The 24,554-nt window shown below is 44.3% G+C and overlaps 1 protein-coding gene across 1 annotated transcript in view; it reads right to left on the bottom strand.

Annotated features, from left to right (window-relative positions):
* Positions 1–24,554, bottom strand: part of carm1l (coactivator-associated arginine methyltransferase 1, like) — a 124,935-nt gene that overhangs the window by 4,570 nt on the left and 95,811 nt on the right. The window contains exons 8-11 of the mRNA XM_078214302.1: positions 16,350–16,431; positions 6,851–6,936; positions 6,045–6,134; positions 2,842–2,979 (exon numbers count right to left, since the gene is read on the bottom strand). Of these exons, the coding sequence (XP_078070428.1) occupies positions 2,842–2,979; positions 6,045–6,134; positions 6,851–6,936; positions 16,350–16,431 (396 nt within the window). The remainder of the gene's footprint in view (positions 1–2,841; positions 2,980–6,044; positions 6,135–6,850; positions 6,937–16,349; positions 16,432–24,554) is intronic.

Below are 24,554 nucleotides of genomic sequence, written 5' to 3'. Positions count from 1 at the left end.
TAAATCAAAAATACAAATATATATACTTATATAAATGTTTTTCTGTGTTTTGTGCCAGTTTAAGAGCAATCTTTATGGTTGGTATGATTCTGTGTGTCAAATTAAGTAGTTTCAAATGAGGGCTGACATGTTCACTTCTGAACTGACATTCCTCCCTCTAATGTAACATCACATCACACAAATTTCATTCCCAGATGTGGACAAATAATAAAAGAGCAAAGCTCCACTAGATGCATGTTACAGAGTCAAATTATTTTCAGACCAGACTCCAGGAAATGTAGAGATGGACATAATGTGGGAAATACCGTTACATACTCAGATCTTTTTGTCACCAGCAGCAAATGATAGAAACCCTACAGTGCAGAAAGAGGCCATTTGGCCCATCGAGTCTGCACCGACCACAATCCCACCCAGGCCCTACCCCCATATCCCTACGTATTTACCCACTAATCCCTCTAACCTACACATCTCAGGACTCTAAGAGGCAATTTTTAGCATGGCCAATCAAGCTAACCCGCCCATCTTTGGACTGTGGGAGGAAACCGGAGCAGCCGGAGGAAACCCACGCAGACACGAGGAGAATGTGCAAACTCCACACAGACAGTGACCCAAGCTGGGAATCGAACCCAGGTCCCTGGTGCTGTGAAACAGCAGTGCTAACCACTGTGCTACCGTGCCGCCCTTCATCAAATGGTGAAAATATAGTCCTTAGTGATGGCACCATGCAAGGCAGCAATATAATCAAGAGAGGGGGAGGTTGGCTTTGCTTGTGCTGGTACCTCTGTATTTGCTTTCTGCAGTTGCTTTGCAGTGACTCATTCTAACCGAGAAGTGATACTAACCCCCAAGTTTAATGAATGAAAAATCAGATGAGTTGGTCTGTTGTCGCTGCATGACAGCAGTTTAGATGGAAAAGGTTATTGTATTCTTCTTAAACATTAAAGTAAGTACCCTGTCTTTTTCCTCTAGGAGTGACTCTAGAGCACTCCTCTAGAGTCAGTGCTGTAAAGCAGAGGGTGGAATTTTCCCGTTCCGCCCTCCATGGGAATCGTAGCAGGCGGGGGACAGACCATGCAAAGGCGCGTTGACCTCGGGTGGGATTTTCCGGTCTTGGGGTAAGCGTGGCCACAGTGTCTTTGCTTTGTCCTGTATTTACACCTTTTAAAATTATCCAGGCTGCTACCTTCTACTTCTGCCAGAGATGGACACAAAGTAGGCAGAGTAGCTGCACCAATCACCCATTCTTGCTGGTATGAAGCTGATCCTTTTGGAGACTCGGGCCTCATTTGAATGTCAGCGGAGAGTTGTGGGAGGCAAGTGAGTGTCTGCCATAGCTCACTAGTTCTGGGAGGGCTGGTTCCTATATTGAACTGAGTGAAAGTCGGAACCCGCGAGATGGGGAGGTGATCTTAAGAATGTGCTTTAGAATGCCTGGCTATGGCCAGGCTGTTCTTGCGGGCCCAGAAGGAGCACTCCTTCCCCTCCTGGCCTCACCCAAAAAAACCCAGCTCATGACATTTGCTTGGTGATTTTGCGAGTGGCCTTCAGCTGTCTCTACAGAGCACTGCCAGGTCCCTCACTGCCGGAACCAATAGGTGAACATCACAAGTGCTGACCATTGTTATAATCCCCATGGGGAAACTGTAAACAACATTTATTGAACGATTCCCAAATAAAGAAATGACAAGATTACACTTTTTTGCAGCTTTTACTTTGACACAAATCAGAACCAATGCAATTTGAACATGAATTAACAGGCACATGATACTTCCAATGAAAAGGTAACTTTCACTGTAAATAGTCGATGCAACAAAAATATGTTTTATTCAACCACAAGCACCGGCGTTGCTCGCTACACAAATGTAGTTCTGTGCAGCTTCACAGTTCTATCACATGCGATTCGTTGTTCACACCAGTGGGTCAGGAATCCTATCTGATACAGATTTTACCTTTGAATCTCATTGGTATAATTATCATCAACAAGACACAATTCAGGTCACAATAGCCCTGATGGTGCAGCTCGCCAGAATTCCTTTTCAAGCAACTAACTGCTAACACCTAGTTCTTGGTTTGGCTATTTCTAGTAAAATAACCAGATCTTGCATATCTGAGCTATTCACCTAGCCTTAAAAACTTTAGACCTTTTTAGCCCACTTGCACAGTGTCTCCAAGAGCTCCTGCACTGTGTGCTGATCGCCTTCTGTCTCCCACTCCCCCTTGTAACTGCCAGCCACGCGGTTTTTGCATCTTAACTTCCTGCCTATTGATACAGCTTCCAGGTCAAGGGTTGTTAGGTCACATGGACCAATATTACTTATTATTCAAGAAAATTACAATTGATCCTTTTACAATGGACAAAGACTCTTAAAAAGCCTTCTTAAACACTCTTGAAAGTAACTGATGCTTCTATGGACATTTTTTTAAAATTACATATTTCTCTTACTGTATTGCTTTTGGGTCAAAGGTTATCACACTATTTACATCTGCAAATTCCACAACATACAGAGGACCACAATTTGTATAGTTAAGGCAACCAGTCACAAATGGGTGGGATGATCGTCCATTTACATGCCTGTCTGAAAATTGCATCAGGCAAGACTTGGTTGTCAATGGGCCAGACACAGTGAGATCCCCAGCACCACTGAAACAGCTCAATTTTCACTTGCCAATCACCCATCTTTCAGTCTCCAAACCTTTAATGCACCTTGACCTTTTTTTTTTAAACAAGTTAACATGCCGACTTTTACAAACTTATGATCTGTTGAGCTTATAGCATGTTCATACCAAGTAGGGAAATTATTTTACTAGATCATTTACACGTCAGTGCATTTTAATCCTCACCGTTTATTGGCCACTAGTAAGACTTTCCCTGAGAATGTTTCACCTTCTTTGGCAAACAGTGGCGTCTGCAGGAGGCAGCGTACCTGATACCAGTGTGTGAGGGGTTCAGCAGGCGATGTTGACAGCCAGATTGTTTTTCTGAAAAGGTAAGATTTGACCAATTCAAATTTTTAAAAATAATGTTAAACTGCAATTTTAAACATTGAAGATTTCTGATTTGATATCACTGCTCAGAGAATTAGCTGCAAAACCAAGGGAACAAGTTCTATGTGAAAGGAGATGTGGGGTACAGATAGGAAAATAAGAGGGGAGCAGAGAAGTCCAGTGGAGGAGCTGGCACTTGTACCTTTCATTTGCTGTATGATCTCCTTCTGTGTTGTAATTCTCATGGTAGAGATGGAAAGAGAGAGAGAGAGAGAGTAGAAAAAGGGACAAATGATGAGAGAGGGACAAAAAAGGAATTGTCTCTCTCCCTCTGGATTATCTGTTCCTCAATTCTCTCACTCTTTGGGATATATTTTTCCCTCTGCTGATTTTAGCACAAATATAAGCATAAGCTTAAAGAAAATCAGCAAATATGCCCAAAAAATGTACACTTGTTAAAAAGACTGGCAAAAAAAAACTTACATCTATACATTTCCCTTCATGACCTCAGGACATCCCAAAGTGCCTTACAGTCAATTAAGTACCTTTGAGGTGTGCAGTCACTGCCTTATTATGAATATCATTAATGAAAAGGATGGGCACAGTCAAATTAAAACGTTAGCATTCTATTCCAGGTCAAGTCTAGCATTAGTGAACATTGATGAAAGGGAGGATTTTAATCAGACCAGTAACATAAGTGATTGCAACTCTTCAAAGTTCTTGAAAGCATCGTCAACTCTCAAATTTGTGGTCATCTATCCTGCAACCCCATGTTTGAATCTCTGTAGATTTGTCCCTGCCACAGCACCAAAATGGCCCTAATCAAAGTCACAAGTAACATCCTTTGTGATGGTGGTTGATCACTCTTCTTGTTCCACAACCATTCTCTTCCAACAATTCCCTCTACTGACCAGCTCAAAGTAATTTCCCTTGTTTGAATCCATAATGAACCAAATGATCATACCCAGAGCATCTCCAGCCATGGTTTCTCTTCTTGCCCAAACTCCCATCATACTTTTTTAGTCCGCCAAAAGTCTGTCCTTGGTTCACTCCTCTTCATCTAAATGCTGCCCCATTCGACATTATCCACAATGAAGTTCGTACATACATGAACAGCACCAAACTCTAACTCTCGAGTGTCTCCCTTGATCTCTCCACTGCTTTTGTGTTAAGACTGTTTATTCAGTCTTGCATTTCTTACTAGCTCAACATTAGAAAGACAGAAACCAACATCTTCAGCCGAGCCACTTACCCTTGACTCCATTCCTCTCCTTGGTTATTTTCTCAGGTTGTTCGAGAACGAACTGAGTTTAGACCCTATATGCGCTTAATCATGAAGACCATTACTTCCAACTCTGTATCACCCATATCTGCCCTTGCCTCCGCTCTGAGGCTGCTGAAACCTTATCCTCCAATCACGACTATTTCAATGCTTTTCTGGCCTTCCTCCATTGTCCACTCTCCATAAATGACAGCTCATGCAAAACTGTGTAGCCTATGTTCTATTACACACTAGTCCTGCTTGCTCATCACCCCTATACCTGCTGACCAATACTGGTTGCTAGTTCCTCAATATCTCAATTTCAAATCCACATAGAATCCTTACAGTACAGAAGGAGGCCACTTGGTCCATCAAGTCTGCACCAACTCTCTGACAGAGCATCCACCCAGGCTCATCCCTGTAACCCCACACATTTATCCCGCTAATCTCCCTAACCGTAAAGATTTTTAAAGTTTATTTATTAGTGTCACGAATAGACTTACATTAACACTGCAATGAAGTTACTGTGAAAATCCCCTAGTCGCCACACTCCGGCATCTGTTCAGGTACAGCGAGGGAGAATTTAGCATGGCCAATGCACCTAACCAGCATGTCTTTCGGACTGTGCCAGGAAACCGGAGCACCTGGAGGAAATCCACCCAGACATGGGAAGAACGTGAAAACTCCACACAGTCACCCAAGGCCGGAATTGAACCTGGGTCCTGGCATTGTGAGACAACAGTGCTAGCCATTGTGCCACCGTACCGCCCTTCATGTTTAAATCCCTTCATGTTTAAATCCCTTCATAGCCATGCCCTTCTTATTTCTGTTATCACTTCCAGATCCTAGCTTTCCTCATTAAACTCATGTTCCTCTGACTCAGGGCTTAGTTCTCACCCCCTACCCCCACTACTCTGCTCATCACTACACCCACAACTATCCCCCTTCAGTGGACTTTAGATGTCTCAGGCCCACACTGAAATTCCCTCACTAAACCCCTCCATGTCCTCCTTCTTTAATGTTGTCCGTAAAACCCACCTCTTTTGATAATGCTTTTGGTCACTCCTTAACTTTGTCTCATATCCATCTTTGTCTGACAACATCTGCAAAGCACCTTGGGATGTTTTTCTGAAGGTACTATATAACTGCAAGACATTTGCCAGGATTATCCGGTGCTGCTGTGATCTGCACTGACTTTTGGCGGGACCCGAAGATTCCAGCAGTGGACATGACCAGAAAATCGCATGCATTGTTGTTAATTTGGAGAAGAGACTTTAAGGTCCTCCTGCAAATAATAAATTAAGAAAAGAAGGCAGCATGGTGACACAGTGGTTAGCACTACTGCCTCATAGGGCCAAGGACCCAGATTCAATTCCGGCCTTGGGTGACTGTGTGCAATTTGCACATTCTCCCAGTGTCTGCGTGGGTTTCCTCTGGGTGGTCCAGTTTCCTCCCACAGTCCAAAGATGTGCAGGTTAGGTGGATTAGCCCAGATATATGTGTAGGTTTATAGGGTAGGGTAGAGGGGAGGGTCTTGGTGGGATGCTCTTTTGGAGAGTTGATGCAGACTCGATGGCCTCTTTCTGCACATGTAGGGATTCTATGACTCTATGAAGAAGTGGTCTGACATAGCAACTGGTAAAACCCCGAAATGGCAAAATGCATGTCTAGTGGAGCGGAGGGGGCTGGATTCAGTCAGGTTTTTGTTAAATTCCTAAAGCAGAAATGTCATGAAATTAACAAAAATGCAAAATCTTGAGGGGTTAAATGGGACATTACGAGAAGCAAATCCACTTACTGTGAGCCCACAAATGCCACATCAAACCAAAACGCCAAGCCATGGACAAGTCCAGACTGAAGAATTCGGAAGACAAAGGGGATCTCCATTCTACAAGAATAAATTTAAAAATGATTACCAATCACTGAAACAAAAAGCTAAGATTACCGTAACAAATGCAGGCGGAAATATGCTGTATTTTCACATCACAGCTGGCTTCGACTCCTGCGTAGAATAATAAAACAAACACCAGTAATTTTCCAACTTCACCCTCATTGTTGGTGGCTTTGCCTGCTTGGGACAAATATCGGAAATGTAGGTGTGTCTATTTAACTAACAGAAAGTCTTCTGCAGCTCTTACACAAGCTTTTAACAGGTGCAACTGGCGATCAAAGCTTTCCACCAAGAATATTCAAAAAAGTCTCTCTAATAATTCAACTTTCGAAACCAGCTCCTTCTCAGTCTAGGTTCAAAATCTCATCACTTACTGATATGGGATTCAAAAAAAAAAATCACACAGGTACAATAACATGCTGCTCTTCAGAATGGGATGGCAACAGAAAAAGAGCAAGCACTATGTTGCATCTAACGGTAAACTCTGATTCTGGGTACAAAATATAGAAAGCACCTCATGTCCATCATTGACATCCTTTATCAAGATGACGACAAATTCATCTCTGTCAGGGATATCATTGTAACTCACTCTCAAACATTTATTACTAAGAGCTGAGGTGTGTCATGCACAAACGACCCACAGAATAAATTTCAGCAATTATTGCAGAACAAGTTAGAACAAAGTTAGAATCACAACTGCAGCATCCACTCACCTATACAAATCATCTTCTTTGGATTGCAGAAAATTCACAGTGTACTTGACAGACCGTGCCATCAAAATGACGACATCAAAGGTATCCTAAAGTAGCAAATGACAAATTAGATATGCTGATGGCCTGAAAATACTTTGTTCAAATCCTCGTAAGAACCTAATAAACTACAATCTACTTTTGAAGTGCATGAATTAATAGGTGATTTGCAGCAATCTAACTTCGATATTGCTGAAAGAAAGAAACAAGCTGTCAACTAATGACTGCAAGCTGTTGTCTTACGCACATCAGCACAGATGCAAGAGTGCCAACAATTTATAATGCATGAGAAGAGGGTGCTGGTGGTTAGCAAGTCAACTTGGTGTCATGGAAAATGCACCAAGGAATAATTGTCCTCTATGCTTTTGCTTAATTCAAAAAAGGTTTAATGCCTGGACATATTCCTTCGGCCTGCAGAGGAAAGATCCTGTGCATCGATATATGTTGCTTCTATCAAGCATAAGTAAATCACATTGCGAGCCTGGCTGTTAGCTAATTCTTAGCACATTCAAGATTATTCATAAGTACTGTCCAATCGCGGAATCACATTACAGCCAGTACTCTGTCTATTCTGAACAGTTGAGGCAACACACTGTTTGATGTGAACCGTCAGTCATTGGGACATGCAGCCTGCCTACCTGGTATCACACTGGCACTGAAATTCATATACCACATTATTCATTTATCTTTTTGGCTTGACGGCAGCATTCTGTTAGTGGAAGATACCATTTGCGTTGTTACAGCACTCACTTTTGTAAATAGATATGGGGTCAAAAGAAGTTCCAAAGAAACTGGTGCAATCTAAGATAGTGGCCAGGAAGAGGGGATGGTGTTTGTGATGGGTGGGTGGGGGATAGGGATGTGAGAGAGGAACTACAATCGCAAAAATGATGGCCTAATTTCTCCCAATATTTGGTTGGAGAAAACTGTCTGAAAACAGAGGAACGACAGAGTGAGTACAGAAGGGAAACAGATAAAACTGTGTTCAGCGCACACATGAAAGTTGACCTTGTGTACGTGATCAGATATATTCCTTTTTAACCAATTTTTAATTCAGTTTACCGTCTTCCCTTTAATACTATATTGTAGCTTAATTTTGTCTAATAATACCCATGTGGTACCCTATCAAAGGCTTTCTTAAAGTCCATTTTACCCTGCATCCACTGCATTTGTTCCAGTTACCATGTCTGTCATTTCCTCAAAGTAAGAAGTCTCACAACACCAGGTTAAAATCCAACAGGTTTATTTGGTATCACGAGCTTTCAGAGCTTCAGCTGATGGAGGAAACAGCGCTCCGAAAACTCGTGATTCCAAATAAACCTGTTGGACTTTAACCTGGTATTGTAAGACTTCTTACTGTGCCTGCCCCAGTCCAACGCCAACTTCTCCACCTCATTTCCTCAAAGATAACAGGTTTGCCATGTACAATTATTTCTTCTGAAGTCCCTGTCAGCTACTCCCAATTACTTGCTCTTCATCTAGACACAGACTTATTTTATTCTTAATTGGAGACTACAAATTTTAAAATAATTTCTAGGGCTTTAGCAATTTATATTTTCACTTCCTGAAGGAATGTCAGATGTAACCAGTCTGACCTTGGGACCTTGTCTTTTCTCAGCTTCACTAAATTGACATTTTCCTTTTATCTACCATAACATCGCTCGTCTCCCTTTCAGTTACCAGGGTTCACTTCCTCTCTGAGAGCCTTCTCTTTGGTAAACACTAACGTGAAGTACTTATTAAATACCTCTTGCCAATATTTGATCATGTACAAATTAATAACCCTCTCCTCTGAAACCTGAGTTTCAACAATATCTTCTCACCAATGTATTTGTAAAGTATTTTACAGTTTGTACCTGCCTGGAACTCATTGCTGGGGTGTCCAGGGGCATCTGGGCAAATACATGAATAGGATGGGAATAGAGGGACATGGTCCCCGGAACAGTAGGGGGTTTTAGTTCACATGGGCAGCATGGTCAGTGCAGGCTTGGAGGGCCAAAGGGCCTGTTCCTGTGCTGTAATTTTCTTTGTCCTTTGTTTCATTTTGATATCCTTCCAAGGCTCCACCTTAGCTTTTCTTATCCCACTATCAACCTCTACTCTCATTTTTCCATAATCTTCTTTAGATTCTTCATTATTATTATTCCAACTGTTCTTAAAAGTTACCTTCTTCAATTTTAACCTCTTGTTTAGGAATGACAGATGGCATCCTAAAACTACTAGTAATTTCCTTCTTTTTAAAAAAATCCTATTGTTGTTCCATCGTTCTATGTGCCAATTTTTCTCTCAATCACCACCACCCCCGACTTCACTCGAGCCAATTTGTTCCCCGACTTTCCAAACTTCACCCTCATTCTATTTGGTGCTTTACTGTTTGTGCCTACATTTTTTTTCTTTCTAGTTGGATTTTAAATCACAACTTGTTGTGGATGCTACTGTTTCTCAAACATATTTAGCTCCTCAACCTGATCTATTTCATTACTCATAGCCTCTGTCCTTACAGGTCTATTAACATTGCAGAAGTAGTTCTACACATTATTTAGGAATTCTATTTACCTGTTTGTCCTAATCAATAAGTGGCTACTTAAATTCTCCCAGAACAATAATTTTATTATTCCTATTCATCACTCTAATCTGACTGTAGGACCAGAATTTACCAAGCCAGATTTGGATAAGAAAAGAGGCGGGATGACAACAAAAAAGCACCAGAAATACCACCTCCATTTTAGCCCTCCACAATTTTTCCTGAGGTCAGCAGAGGGAGAGGGCCTTGAACAGTCTTGCTTCTATGAAGGAGTTAATTCACATAGTGACGCTCATCTCGGGAAAGATGAGGACCCATCTCGGGAAAGATTTTTGAATTTTGTATGAGGCGACTAGGGTTTAGCAGCTGTTGGGTTTTATACCAGCTATATGGAGGTGAGAACAGGTTCAAAGGTTGGATAAATGTTACACACTTTTCTTTGCTTTTATGTTTTCAATTTAAACATTTACTGAGATCAAAAATTCTGAGGTCAAATTGTTTATTTGGGGGATTTATGTGCTCTTGGATACAATTCAGCTTTTTAATGTATTTAGAGATACTTGAGAGCAACTGTACAAACATTGTCAAGTACGTGCAAATAATTTAAAAGCTGGATTAGTTCCAAGACCCCATAAATCCCCCAATAAATAATTTGACACCTGACAATGTTTATACAGCTGCTCCGAAAAGCCATAGGGCTAGATTCAATAGGTGGGCTCTCCATAACACAATGTAAATGTCAGGGGTAAGCCAGCCTCCGCCTGGCCAGCTCACCCCACTTTAGTCCTTTAATTAGTATGAAGCGGAATTCTGCCCCTCTCCAGGAGCCTGTCCTCCCTCATAGAGCAGCCAGTGAAGCGGAGACCAATAGCTTTGAACTATCAGCAAACCTAAACAGCACTGCTCGTTAAATCTGGGATCCTTAATTAAAGGGGGATGTGGGGGCGAGGACGTGAAGGGTCTGAGGGATCGAGGGGGAGGGAGAAACGGGTTGGCCAGTGGGGGATCGAGGGGGAGGGAGAAACGGATTGGCCAGTGGGGGATCGAGGGGGAGGGAGAGACGGGGTGGCCGGGGGGCGGACACGCGGTGGCTGAGGGGGACGCGGTGACCGGCGGGGGGCGGGGGGGTAGAGTTAAAGCAAAATTCATTCAATTTTTCATTTCTGTTTAAGATATCTTTAAAACTGATGTATTGGTGAAGAGATGAGAATGGAGGCGGGTCTTTTAACCTGCCTGCTCTGGAGTTGGCCTACCTCTAGCCATGCTTCAGGTTTCTGAAGAGGGTGGCAGAGCCATCACTCTGCTGGTTAAAGCCCGGGGACTATAAAATCACACTTCCCTGCGAGATGGATGTGTGAATGGGTCTGGAGTTTGGTCTCTACTCTCAAGTCTGCTTCCCATGGGAGAACTAGGACCCATGTTTGATCTTCCATTTCCTTCCCTCAAAGCAGAAGTTTGTAATAACCCTTACTAATGTAACAGGCCCTTTCTGATCTTTTACCTTCGAACCATGTCAACTCTGTCTGCGCTATTTCCTTATGTACATCAACTCACTCTCCAGCATGTATTCACTCTTTTAGCAATACTTACCACTCCAACTTTACTAATCCTCCCAAATAGATGACATTCTACTCAGTTTATTTTACACTTTTACGTCCAGTTTACAACTAGAATTTCTGTTACTGTTCGATCTTCCAGTAAACTAATGGTTTTCAATTGTCCCAGTCTAGTTTCCACAAAGACAAAACAGGTCTTTAACCTTTTCTTTAAAAAAAACGCTGCTCCATTCCTGCAAGCTTTCTTCTTACATTCATAACTCGACCTTTTGGTTTGATTCCTGTACTTTGCATGCAAAAAGCACCCTAGGAATAGTCACGTAATCTGATTCAGCATTATTTCTCCCTTCATTAAATAATAAGAACACAAGTAATTGGCATTTTGTGTGAAAGACATAAAAACCAGACAAAGAAAGACTTGGTCAATAGAACTTTCCAGAAATTGAGTAAGAAAGTTCACAACATTTTTCAGAAAACCATCAATTTTCCTTTTAAAAAAGAAGCGAAATTAAAAACTATTAAAGACTCTTCATTAAATGGATACCAATACTGGGATTCTCCCTTTAAACTGGTTGCCAATGTTGGAAATCTCTATAGAAAGGAATTCTAATGGTGGTACAACAATGCCACAAAATGATGCAATGTATGGTTTGATCCCTTACAAGTCAAGGGATCAACCCTAGTTGAAAGAAGAACGCAGGAGTGCATGCCAGGAGCAGCATCAGATATACCCAAAAATGAGGTGTCAACCTTTTGAAGCTATGCTACAAGAGTATTTGCAGGCTATACAGCAGAAGCAGCATGCCATAGATAGAGTGAAGTGATCCCACAACCAATGGATCATATCTAAGCTCTGCAATCCTGCCACAGACATGAATGATCAGTGGGCAATTAAACAACTTACAGGAGGAGGAGGCTCCACCAATATCGCCATCCTCAATGTTAGAAATCTCTATAGGATATCAGTGCAAAAGACAAGGCTGAAGTATTTGTATCCATCTTCAACCAAAAGTACCAAGTGGATGATCTCTCTCTGTCTCTTTGTGAAGGCGCCTCCACCATACATGCCAGTTTTCAGCCAATTTGGTTCACTGCATGTGGCATCAAGCAACGGTTGAAGGCTATGGGCCCTGAGAACATCCTGGTAACAGTACTGAAGACTTGTATTCCGGAGCTAGCTGCATGCACTAGTCCAACTGTTCTAGTGGAGCTATGATGCTAGCTACTTGGCAACGTGAAAAATTGCCCAGGTATGTCCTATGAAAAGCAGGATAAATCCAACCCCAGCCAATTACCATACCATCAAGGCATTGTCCCAGTTATTAATGCCAATGTTGTGATGCTACAAAGAGAGCTTCAGAGTGTCTCTGTGGAATTTTCTTTATCCTTGCCTGGAACATTGGCCACCGAGAGTTGAGAAAATAGGACCTTGCAGGGGAGATACTTCATGGCCATCTGGACACAGTGTCCAGTCCACCAAACTTGACTCTGTTGGAATTTTGACTTAATATTTATGGGACTGGTTTGAAGAAGGACACGAGTATTTGTTTGATGATCTTCACATTGAATCTGGAGGATGCAAAGAAGGTACTGCTGATGGACTACCTTACACAGTCCAGGTATCACTGCAGTACAGGAGTGTGGTGACAACAACTGCTCTGTACACAAGGACTTTTGTTGACTTGTGAACATCTTTGTTGTTAAACGCTTGTTGTAGTTTATAAAAGGCTGAGCTGGTGCAGCTGATCCAGTGGATGGGTCTCCTTGTTAATTGTGGCCTTTCAGGAGTGGTAACTCCTAAGGTATGGCAAGTGCTCAACATATTCCAGAGTCTCTCCTTTAGGTGAGAATACTAACTGACCAGGTCTGCGTTGGTACAGGAGTTTTGTTTTGGCAACATTCAAGGACAAGTTTCTTGAATACAAAATTAAAGAGATCAAGACTGGCTTGCAAATCTGATGTAGAAGGGGCAACGACATTGCAGTCATCTACAAACTGTAGATCATATATGTCAATGGTGATCAGTTCAATTTTTGCATGGTGATGACTGAAGTTAAAGAATTAGGCGGTATTTAATACACCCAAGGGCGGTTGATCTTTGATGAGGTGAATAGCTACTGTCTTGTATTTTGCAAGTAGTGTGGGGCTGATCATACGGCCTTGCTCAAAACTGGTCTAGATTTTGATGGGACTGCTTCAGATCTCCCATTCAATACAGGTGCAGTCACATGAAACAGTTGAAGGATTCTGGTCAAATTTCTTGGCCATCAAAATCCATGGAGCACAAAGCACAATGAATTATAGAATCATAAAATCTCTACAGTGCAGAAGAGGCCATTCAGCCCATTGATTTTGCACCAACTCTCTCTCTCACCGAATCTGATCCAGGCCCTCCCCCCTGTCCTATCCCCGTAACACTCCACATTTCCCCTGGCTAATCCTCATGATTTACTGAGTCAAATGCTTTGATTAGGTCAATGAAGAGTTTCTGGCATTGTTCTTGATATTTTTCCTTGGATTTGTCTGGCATCAAAGACCATGTTGGAGGTTCCTCTGAAGGGTCTAACGGCACCCTATAGGCGGGATTATCTGGCCGCGCTCACCCCAAAACCGGAATATCCGACCCGAGGTTAAAGGACCTTTGCCTGGTCCGCCCCTGCCTGCTACAATTCCCATGGCGGGAGGGATGGGAAAATTCTATCCCCCATGTCTCTGGGAGAATTTCCTCAGCCACAGGATGTAGACGATTCAGGAGAATGCATGTCAGGATTTTCCCTCATGTACAAGAGGGATATACTGTGGCATTTCTGAAGTGGAAGTTCCTTCTCCTCCCAAATCCATAGGATGAGTTCATGGAGCCTTGATGTGAGAGCAGAAGCTCACCAGCTTTGATCATCAGCTAGAATTGCATCAGGGCCACAGACATTATTATTTTTCAGCTTTGACAAAGGGTCATCTAGGCTCGAAACATCAGCTTTTTTCTCTCCTTACAGATGCTGCCAGACCTGCTGAGATTTTCCAGTGTTTTCTCTTTCGATTACTTTTCATCCGTTTGATTGCTTGTTGCAACGCTCCCACCGATGGTGGTTCACACATGGGTTTTACCACAAGGTATCAGTGGATAGCTTGGCGAATATCAGCTGCCACTGTGCATTTACAGTCGAGGAGTTATTGGAAATGCTCTTTCCAGTATTAACAGATGACTGTCATCTTGAAGAAGAGACACCATCCTGTGAGTGACGGGGATTTTGTTCATTTGATCTTGAGTCTATAAATGGTCCTGGTGGCTTTAAAAAGGTTTTGCCTGTCATGACAGTCAGCAAATTGTTGGATCTCTTGGATTATCTTTTTTCCACAATGTTCTTTATCTTCTGGCCTCAGCCTTGAGCTGTTGGAATGCTGCCTTCTCAACTTGCGACCCTGGGTTGTTCTGCCAGGCAATGAAGGCTGCTTGTTTTTGCTCCAGCAGGCTACATATTTCTGCATCAATTTTATTGAACTAATGCTCGAACCAAATGGTTTGGACGCAGAAATCTAGTACAGCTGACTTTACTTGAACCCACGGTTCTTAAATTGAGTGGACGTGTGCAGGTTTTCGAGATCGGTGGTGAGCTGTGTTTCGAATTTGTCAATCGCACTGCTTTAAGTTTGAGACATTTATCTTCTTCCTCTTGGACACCTGGACCTTGTGATGTTTTGGTGCTGGGTGGATATTCGCCACTGATTGAACAAGTCAATGATCTGTCCAACAGTCATCAGTCCACATGTGGGTTGAGTGATACAGACATCACTTAGATCTTTAACTCAAATCATCACAATAATCCAGGAGATGCCAATGCTTTGATCTAGGATGCCTCCATGTGGTTTTGTATTTGCCCTTCTGGCAGAAGAGGTGTTTGCTACAATGAGGCCATGCTGAACACAGAATGTGCACCATTTGCACTGGCTTTTCTTACCCTGTTTTTCACAGTAGCTCCTCTCCAGACATCAGAGTCACAGTCAACCCTGCCAAAGTTCCCCATAAGAATGATCTTTTATTTTGGATAGCAGTGAGGGCTTTATCAAGGTCAGAATAGAACTTGTACTCAACACCTTCATCAGAGTCAAGGCATTAGTGCTGGTGGCATATCGTTACAGCTGAACTGTAGATGAAGTGTCATGAGCCTTTCACTTGTACAATGGGGAGTTCTCGCAGTGCATCTAAGATCCTAGTCACAACTCCTCAGATACTGAGGCAGTCAGTGCCAATATACAGCAAGATCTGGACAAAATTCAGACATGGACTGATAAGTGGCAAGCAACATTAGCACCACACAAGGTCCAGCCAATGACTACCTCCAACAAGATGAATCTAACCTTCTGATCTTAGCCTTCAATGGCATTACCATTGCTAAATTCCCCAATATCAACATGCTCGTGGCTACTACTCACCAAAAAAAAGAATTGGACCAACCATATAAATACTGTGGGTGCAAGAGTTGATCAGAAACTGGGAATTTTGAGGCCAGTAACTTACTTCCTGACTCCCCAAAGCCTGTCCACCATCTACAAGGCACAAATCAGGAATATGATAGAATATTCTCCACTTGCCTGGATGAGTGCAGCTCCGACAATATTCAAGAGTCTTGCACCATCCAGGTCAAAGCAGCTTGCTTGATCAGCACCCTCTTCACCATCTCCACCACTAATGCACAGTGGCATCAGTGGAAGGTTCACTGCAACAACTCACCAAGGCTCCTTTGACTTCCAAACTTGTGACCTTTACCACCTAGAAGGACAAAGGCAGAAGATGCATGGCAACACCACCATCAGCAAGTTCCCCTCCGAGTCACACACCATCCTGACTTGGGACAATCCATATATCTGCTGTTCCTTCACTGATATGGGATCAAAATTCTAAAACTCCCTTTCAGACAGCATTGTGGATGTACCTGGATCAAATAGACTGCAGTGGTTCAAGAAAGCAGCTCACTACCCTTTTCTCAAGGGTAGCTAGGAATTGGCAACAAATGCTGGCCTTCCCAGCAATGGCCACATCCCAAGAAAGTATTTTAAAAAAGGACGTCTTGTGCGTACATTTCTCAAGATGGCAGCCATGTGGGTTGCGTCAAAAGCATCTGGCAGCACACCTTGCAGCAGAAAAAAGATGCTCAGCTTCCACAGCACTATCTCCAGTGGCATTATGGAAATAGCATTTGCATCCTCTATCTTTTAACTTTGTAAGTGATCCCATTTTGAATTTTCCTATTGATGAATGAATGAATTGTGTCGATAATTGGTCTGCTTATCAGCTTAATTTGATTGGAAGAAATACCAATCTTGATAATTTCCCGTTAATAACTATGGCATTCATCTTCATCTGGGCAAAGAGCTTCATACTCACTACGATTGGCTGACTGAAGTACTCTTCCATAGCTGCGCTGCAAAGGCCAGACAAATTAATCCCATGGAAACACTGCTGGTACCTGGAGTGGGGAAGAAGATCAGTAACTTAAGAAAGGAACATTTAGTCAATTGTAATTAGAACAGTGATCATCAGCTTGGGTCTCAGGGACCTAACTTGTCTGATTATATTGTGGCATTATACTGAAGGCCTGATTATTACAAGATAGTTTCCCGTGACTGGATGATCTCGGTTTTGCCTGTAAATGTCACTTGTAGCAGCTCAGCTTGGGGCATGTGAGTTAGATAACAAAGCGACATGCAGTGTCACAGGCACTAAGAAGCTGCACACGAGAGTTGCATTATCAGAGGATAGGTTTTCGTGAAGACAACCATTTTGCTAGTTGATCCTATTCTTCCAAAAAAACCTTTATTTTCTTCCCATTATGACATCCATCCACTTTTTAAAATGAGTCCAGTGTCCTAAACTGGATCACTATCTTTGGCAAACAGCTACAGCTGTTGATCTGTGAGAAGAAGCAACATTAGCACCACACAAGGTCCAGCCAATGACTATCTCCAACAAGGGGCGGCACGGTAGCACAGTGGTTAGCATTGCTGCTTCACAGCTCCAGGGTCCCGGGTTCGATTCCCGGCTCGGGTCACTGTCTGTGTGGAGTTTGCACATTCTCCTCGTGTCTGTGTGGGTTTCCTCCGGGTGCTCCGGTTTCCTCCCACAGTCCAAAGATGTGCGGGTTAGGTTGATTGGCCAGGTTAAAAATTGCCCCTTAGAGTCCTGGGATGCGTAGGTTAGAGGGATTAGCGGGTAAATATGTGGGGGAAGGGCCTGGGTGGGATTGTGGTCGGTGCAGACTCGATGGGCCGAATGGCCTCCTTCTGCACTGTAGGGTTTCTATGATTTCTATGAAGAAATATATCCTGGTGTCTGTCATTCACACCTTTGTACTTATGTCCCCAGTTCCTGCAGCTATGGCACATCTGAAAGTGCTGTCACAGCCCAATGTAATTAATTATCTTATATAGCTTTATATGGTCCCCTCCGATATGTCTCCTTTCATGTTTGAAAGCCATAGCTTACACAAATCCCTCCTTATTGCTCATCCCTCAAATACCAGGGGAGCCAAGTTCTCCTTAAGTCAGAGTACCCAGTATTGTACTCTGTACTCCAGGTGTAACCTGACCAATGCACAGTATAGCTTGGACATGATTCTGAAGATTTCCTCTCGAATGATTTGGCAATGTAATTCACCATCCCATGTCTTTTGTTAGTTGCAGCCTTACAGCATTTAGTCATGGCAGCTTTGTCGTCTTCACTTGACAAATTCTAACCCGTTATTCAATTCTTGCTTTCTATTCTTATTTACACTATTTGTCCTTGCTGAACATCATTTTCTACTGATTAGCACCAGCGTCCCACTCCCTCCCTCTTTCTATGATCGTGGCTGCCTGCTCTGAATCCAAACTTTTCTGTAGCTTGGTGTCATCTCTAAATTTAATTCCTTGCACTGTGAATACAACTCCAGATCCTTTGTGGATGCCAGGAACAGAAGAGAAGCTAGCACCAACCCTTGTGACTCCTTACAGAATACCTTTCCCAGTTTGGCCTTGTTCCTTTACAATGACCATCTACTTCAATCCTTTTAGCCAGTTATAATCCACAACGGTGGTTTACACTCACTATTCCTTGGAATTCCTTTCCCCAAGAGTACTGGAAGAACTTTCTTGTATTACATTTTACATCTGTTCATATGTCCTTCTCTACTTCCTTCTTGATATTGTTAATCCATTTTTGATCTATTTATATACAATCTTCAACCTAATTTCTGCCTTCTTCCTTCAAAGCTAGGCTTATAGGTAGTAGCAATGGAAAAACAAAACGAAAATGTTTATAGCACTCCACAAGCTTCCACATAAATGTAGTTTAACTTCACCAGTTGCTTCATGCTTCACAGAAAATCTTTCAGTGCAGAGGTAACCTGCATAGCACAGCCACATCTGCTAACAATTCGGTGCTTAGCATAAAATATTAAAGACAAGGTGAATTTTTTTTTTATATGTATATTCTGAACTCACATATGAAATACTAGTACCTCATTCATCCATTCAGTGCAGGAAATCTAAATGTCGGCTTAATTTTACGGATAAGCTTGCCAAAGTACTGTGCGAGGTTAATCATTGTGAATGCTAAGTGTTTCCTGCACAGTGCGTTCCAGGCAATTTTTTTTAAACCAACTTTGGGAATTTATGAGCAGGTTTTCCCAATTGGTTCCCATAACTTCAGTGGAAGATTGTTGGAAACCTTTTTTACACAGCTACTAAAGTTACACCAACTAATTGAGAGCGCTTCTGAGGAAGTTTCTGGCACACCTCACGTCTCTGAAACAATTACTTTTCTACAACTTCCCTTTGGCTCCCTTTTACATTGCGTCCACATCCTGAGATTGATGTCCGTGTGCTTGGTTTGTTTTCTCCTGTAGCAGAGAAGTCCAGTACGACCCGTTTAATCAAAAACAGAAAAATGCTGGAAAACCTCAGCAGGTCTGATGGCATCTGAGGAGAGAGAATAGAGCCAACATTTCAAGTCTAGATGACCTTTCGTCAGGCCCTCCAGCTCTGACGAAGGGTCATCTAGATTCGAAATGCTGGCTCTATTTTCTCTCCACAGATGTTGTCAGACCTGCTGAGATTTTCCAGCAGTTTTCTGTTTTTGTTTCAGATTCCAGCACCCCCAGTATTTTGCTTTTAACGACCTGTTTAATTGTCAATGAAAAAGGTGAAGCAGTGATAGACAACTTAACAGCATGATGAAGACATATAGGGCTTGGTGTGATAGTGTAAAATAGGTGATAGCAAGTCTGGGCAACCTATTTTACATCTCTCTCGATTGTTATTTCGTAAAAGCCAGTGGAAACAAATCAGACTATGCACTACTGCGCAAAGTTAAGATCCATCCCATTCTATAGGGAGTTGCATAGCTTGATCTTGGTTTCAGATGAAGGTCGGCACAACATCGTGGGCCGAAGGGCCTGTTCTGTGCTGTAATGTTCTATGTTCTATATTATCACTCCACTATCACTCCAAATGCAAATCTGTATTTTGATTCGTTTCAAATAGGAAAGCGACATCAAGGGCGGGATTTTATGGCCTTGCTCATCCCAAAACCATAAAATCCCATCCGAGGTCAACGGACCTTTCCATGGTCCGCCCCTCGCCCACTCCGATTCCCGTGGCAGGTGGGGCGGTAAAATTCCGGACCCAAGAGTTTTCATGTCTTTTTAAAAAAGAACAAAATGTTCAGCTGGTCTATAGGGTCTGAACTTCTGAAGGGAAAAGATTTGATGGCAGCAGAATGGCCAAAGTTGAAAGTTCTGTCCATTAAAGATAACCTAAACGTTAATTATTTTAGATCAAGATTTCAGGGACCTTTCAAATTGTGATAATGCCAACCCAGCTGTGACGCTCTGACCAACTCATTCTATTCCATGAAATGACGACAAAATGCAGGCTTCAATCAAATGCTGTCAGGACTGACCCAATGAATGTGGGCAACATCATTGACAGTCAGCTGGAAAACTTATTTGGAATGTGCGCACATAACTGGACGTTTCTGCTCCTGTAGAAACCTTTGATGTGCACAGTCCTTAAAGCTTTCTTTACAGGGAAACTGAATATAAAAGCAGAGATATTTTGCTGCATCTGTACAGGGCATTGGTGAGGCCGCAGCTGGAATACTGTGTGCAGTATTGGTCCCCTTATTTGCGGAAGGATGTATTGGCCTTGGAGGGAGTGCAGAGGAGGTTCAACAGGTTGATACCAGAGATGAGGAGTGTTGATTATGAGGAGAGACTGAGCAGATTGGGTTTGTACTCGTTGGAATTTAGAAGGCTGAGGGGGGATCTTATAGAAACCTATAAGATAATGAAGGGGCTGGATAGGGTAGAGGTGGAGAGATTCTTTCCACTTAGAAAGGAAGCTAGAACTGGAGGGCACAGCCTCAAAATAAAGGGGGGTCAGTTTAGGACAGAGTTGAGGAGGAACTTCTTCTTCTCAGAGGGTGGTGAATCTCTGGAATTCTCTGCCCACTGAAGTGGTGGAGGCTACCTCGTTGAATATGTTTAAATCACGGATAGATGGATTCCTGATCGATAAGGGAATTAGGGGTTATAGGGATCAGGCGGGTAAGTGGAACTGATCCACTTCAGATCAGCCATGATCTTATTGAATGGCGGGGCAGGCTCGAGGGGCTAGATGGCCTACTCCTGCTCCTATTTCTTATGTTCTTCTTATGTTCTTAGGAATCCCTGCGACAGAACATTTATTTCGCTTACTCTCCTTTGTATACGTGCATCTTCTAACCAATAGAAGAAACAGTTTTTAAACAATTGGCTCCTTATTACCACACTTTAGACAACATGGTTATAGTTGCGGGCCCGTGCTACTAATCTACAAAATAAATTCAAATCTAAGTGCCAAAGGAATTAAACATCTTTCACCACAATGAGGATAAATTTGACCTCCAAATCATTATCTTCCAGCCACTGGAGAAAAATTCACAATTCCATTCCCCTGCTGCATTTAGTCTTTCACTTCAAGGAATACTCACTCCCCACACACCTGAATCCTGCTTCCTGCTTTGAACAAATTAGTGCCTATTGCTGCAGTAATCTATACTCTCAGCCTATAATAAAGTACATTCTCCCCAAACAACCTGTGTTCAAACCAGTCTCTCACTCAAAAGTAACTCTGCATCATTTCCCCATAATAAAATCATTAGAATCCCCCCACCACCCACTCCAAAAGGTGATAGAATTGGGTTCCAAAGGTACAACATGCATTTCCAATGATAGCCCTGGTTCTATGTCACTCAACCCTTCCCAATCTTGCGTTGTCTTTTCTCCACCGCCTATCTTGCCTCTCCTCCTTCTTCCCTCTCTCCCCCTACAATAACGAAATGTGGCACCGGCCCATTGCTACATGCTGCTTCATCACCTTCTGTTGTCCATTTACACTCCTTCCACCCACTCCCGCATGCTTAGCTCTTCCTCTCCATCGCCACCTCACCTAAATGCTCTTCATCATCTGGATCTTACAGCTTTCTACACTGCCTGAATACTGACTGAAACTTGTCTTGATATTCCAGGAGAGAGTGAGCGAGTTAGAGAGAGAGTGTGAGAGAGAGAGTGTGAGAGAGAGAGTGTGAGAGAGAGTGAGAGAGAGAGAGAGAGACAGTGTGTGTGAGAGAGAGAGTGTGTGAGAGAGAGTGTGAGATAGTGTGTGAGAGTGACAGAGTGAGTGAGAGTGTGAGAGAGAGAATGTGTGAGAGAGAGAGTGTGTGTGCGAGGGAGAGCGAGTGAGTGCGAGAGAGAGCGAGTGAGTGCGAGAGAGAGCGAGTGAGTGCGAGAGAGAGCGAGTGAGTGCGAGAGAGAGCGAGTGAGTGCGAGAGAGAGCGAGTGAGTGCGAGAGAGAGCGAGTGAGTGCGAGAGAGAGCGAGTGAGTGCGAGAGAGAGCGAGTGAGTGCGAGAGAGAGCGAGTGAGTGCGAGAGAGAGCGAGTGAGTGCGAGAGAGAGCGAGTGAGTGCGAGAGAGAGCGAGTGAGTGCGAGAGAGAGCGAGTGAGTGCGAGAGAGAGCGAGTGAGTGCGAGAGAGAGCGAGTGAGTGCGAGAGAGAGCGAGTGAGTGCGAGAGAGAGCGAGTGAGTGCGAGAGAGAGCGAGTGAGTGCGAGAGAGAGCGAGTGAGTGCGAGAGAGAGCGAGTGAGTGCGAGAGAGAGCGAGTGAGTGCGAGAGAGAGCGAGTGAGTGCGAGAGAGAGCGAGTGAGTGCGAGAGAGAGCGAGTGAGTGCGAGAGAGAGCGAGTGAGTGCGAGAGAGAGCGAGTGAGTGCGAGAGAGAGCGAGTGAGTGCGAGAGAGAGCGAGTGAGTGCGAGAGAGAGCGAGTGAGTGCGAGAGAGAGCGAGTGAGTGCGAGAGAGAGCGAGTGAGTGCGAGAGAGAGCGAGTGAGTGCGAGAGAGAGAGCGAGTGAGTGCGAGAGAGAGCGAGTGAGTGCGAGAGAGAGAGAGTGAGTGCGAGAGAGAGAGAGTGAGTGCGAGAGAGAGCGAGTGAGGGCGAGAGAGAGCGAGTGAGGGCGAGAGAGAGCGAGTGAGGGCGAGAGAGAGCGAGTGAGGGCGAGAGAGAGCGAGTGAGGGCGAGAGAGAGCGAGTGAGGGCGAGAGAGAGCGAGTGAGGGCGAGAGAGAGCGAGTGAGGGCGAGAGAGAGCGAGTGAGGGCGAGAGAGAGCGAGTGAGGGCGAGAGAGAGCGAGTGAGGGCGAGAGAGAGCGAGTGAGGGCGAGTGAGGGCGAGAGAGAGCGGGTGAGGGCGAGAGAGAGCGAGAGAGAGCGAGAGAGGGCGAGTGAGGGCGAGAGAGAGCGAGTGAGGGCGAGAGAGAGCGAGTGAGTGCGAGAGAGAGCGAGTGAGTGCGAGAGAGAGCGAGTGAGTGCGAGTGAGTGCGAGAGAGAGTGAGTGAGTGCGAGAGAGAGCGAGTGAGTGCGAGAGAGAGCGAGTGAGTGCGAGAGAGAGCGAGTGAGTGCGAGAGAGAGCGAGTGAGTGCGAGAGAGAGTGAGTGCGAGAGAGAGAGAGTGAGTGCGAGAAAGAGAGTGAGAGTGCGAGAAAGCGAGTGAGAGTGCGAGAGTGAGTGTGAGAGTGTGTGAGAGAGAGAGAGTGTGAGACAGTGAGAGTGTGAGCGAGAGACAGTGAGAGTGTGAGCGAGAGACAGTGAGAGTGTGAGCGAGAGACAGTGAGAGTGTGAGCGAGAGACAGTGAGAGTGTGAGCGAGAGACAGTGAGAGTGTGAGCGAGAGACAGTGAGAGTGTGAGCGAGAGACAGTGAGAGTGTGAGCGAGAGACAGTGAGAGTGTGAGCGAGAGACAGTGAGAGTGTGAGCGAGAGACAGTGAGAGTGTGAGCGAGAGACAGTGAGAGTGTGAGCGAGAGACAGTGAGAGTGTGAGCGAGAGACAGTGAGAGTGTGAGCGAGAGACAGTGAGAGTGTGAGCGAGAGACAGTGAGAGTGTGAGCGAGAGACAGTGAGAGTGTGAGCGAGAGACAGTGAGAGTGTGAGCGAGAGACAGTGAGAGTGTGAGCGAGAGACAGTGAGAGTGTGAGCGAGAGACAGTGAGAGTGTGAGCGAGAGACAGTGAGAGTGTGAGCGAGAGACAGTGAGAGTGTGAGCGAGAGACAGTGAGAGTGTGAGCGAGAGACAGTGAGAGTGTGAGCGAGAGACAGTGAGAGTGTGAGCGAGAGACAGTGAGAGTGTGAGCGAGAGACAGTGAGAGTGTGAGCGAGAGACAGTGAGAGTGTGAGCGAGAGACAGTGAGAGTGTGAGCGAGAGACAGTGAGAGTGTGAGCGAGAGACAGTGAGAGTGTGAGAGAGAGACAGTGAGAGTGTGAGCGAGAGACAGTGAGAGTGTGAGAGAGAGACAGTGAGAGTGTGAGAGAGAGACAGTGAGAGTGTGAGAGAGAGACAGTGAGAGTGTGTGAGAGAGACAGTGAGAGTGTGAGCGAGAGACAGTGAGAGTGTGAGCGAGAGACAGTGAGAGTGTGAGCGAGAGACAGTGAGAGTGTGAGCGAGAGACAGTGAGAGTGTGAGAGAGAGACAGTGAGAGTGTGAGCGAGAGACAGTGAGAGTGTGAGAGAGAGACAGTGAGAGTGTGAGAGAGAGACAGTGAGAGTGTGAGAGAGAGACAGTGAGAGTGTGTGAGAGAGACAGTGAGAGTGTGTGAGACAGACAGTGAGAGTGTGAGAGAGAGACAGTGAGAGTGCGAGAGAGAGACAGTGAGAGTGTGTGAGAGAGACAGAGAGAGTGTGAGAGAGAGACAGTGAGAGTGCGAGAGAGAGACAGTGAGAGTGTGAGAGAGAGACAGTGAGAGTGCGAGAGAGAGACAGTGAGAGTGCGAGAGAGAGACAGTGAGAGTGCGAGAGAGAGACAGAGTGTGAGAGAGAGACAGTGAGAGTGTGAGAGAGACAGTGAGAGTGTGAGAGAGAGAGACAGTGAGAGTGTGAGAGAGACAGTGAGAGTGTGAGCGAGAGACAGTGAGAGTGTGAGCGAGAGACAGTGAGAGTGTGAGATAGAGACAGTGAGAGTGTGAGAGAGAGACAGTGAGAGTGTGAGAGAGACAGTGAGAGTGTGAGAGAGAGAGACAGTGAGAGTGTGAGAGAG

The sequence above is a fragment of the Mustelus asterias genome, chromosome 6, assembly GCF_964213995.1.
Source record: "Mustelus asterias chromosome 6, sMusAst1.hap1.1, whole genome shotgun sequence".
Classification (NCBI taxonomy): domain Eukaryota; kingdom Metazoa; phylum Chordata; class Chondrichthyes; order Carcharhiniformes; family Triakidae; genus Mustelus; species Mustelus asterias.
Note: the sequence above shows the minus strand (reverse complement) of the source record. Positions and strands in the feature narration are given on the sequence as shown.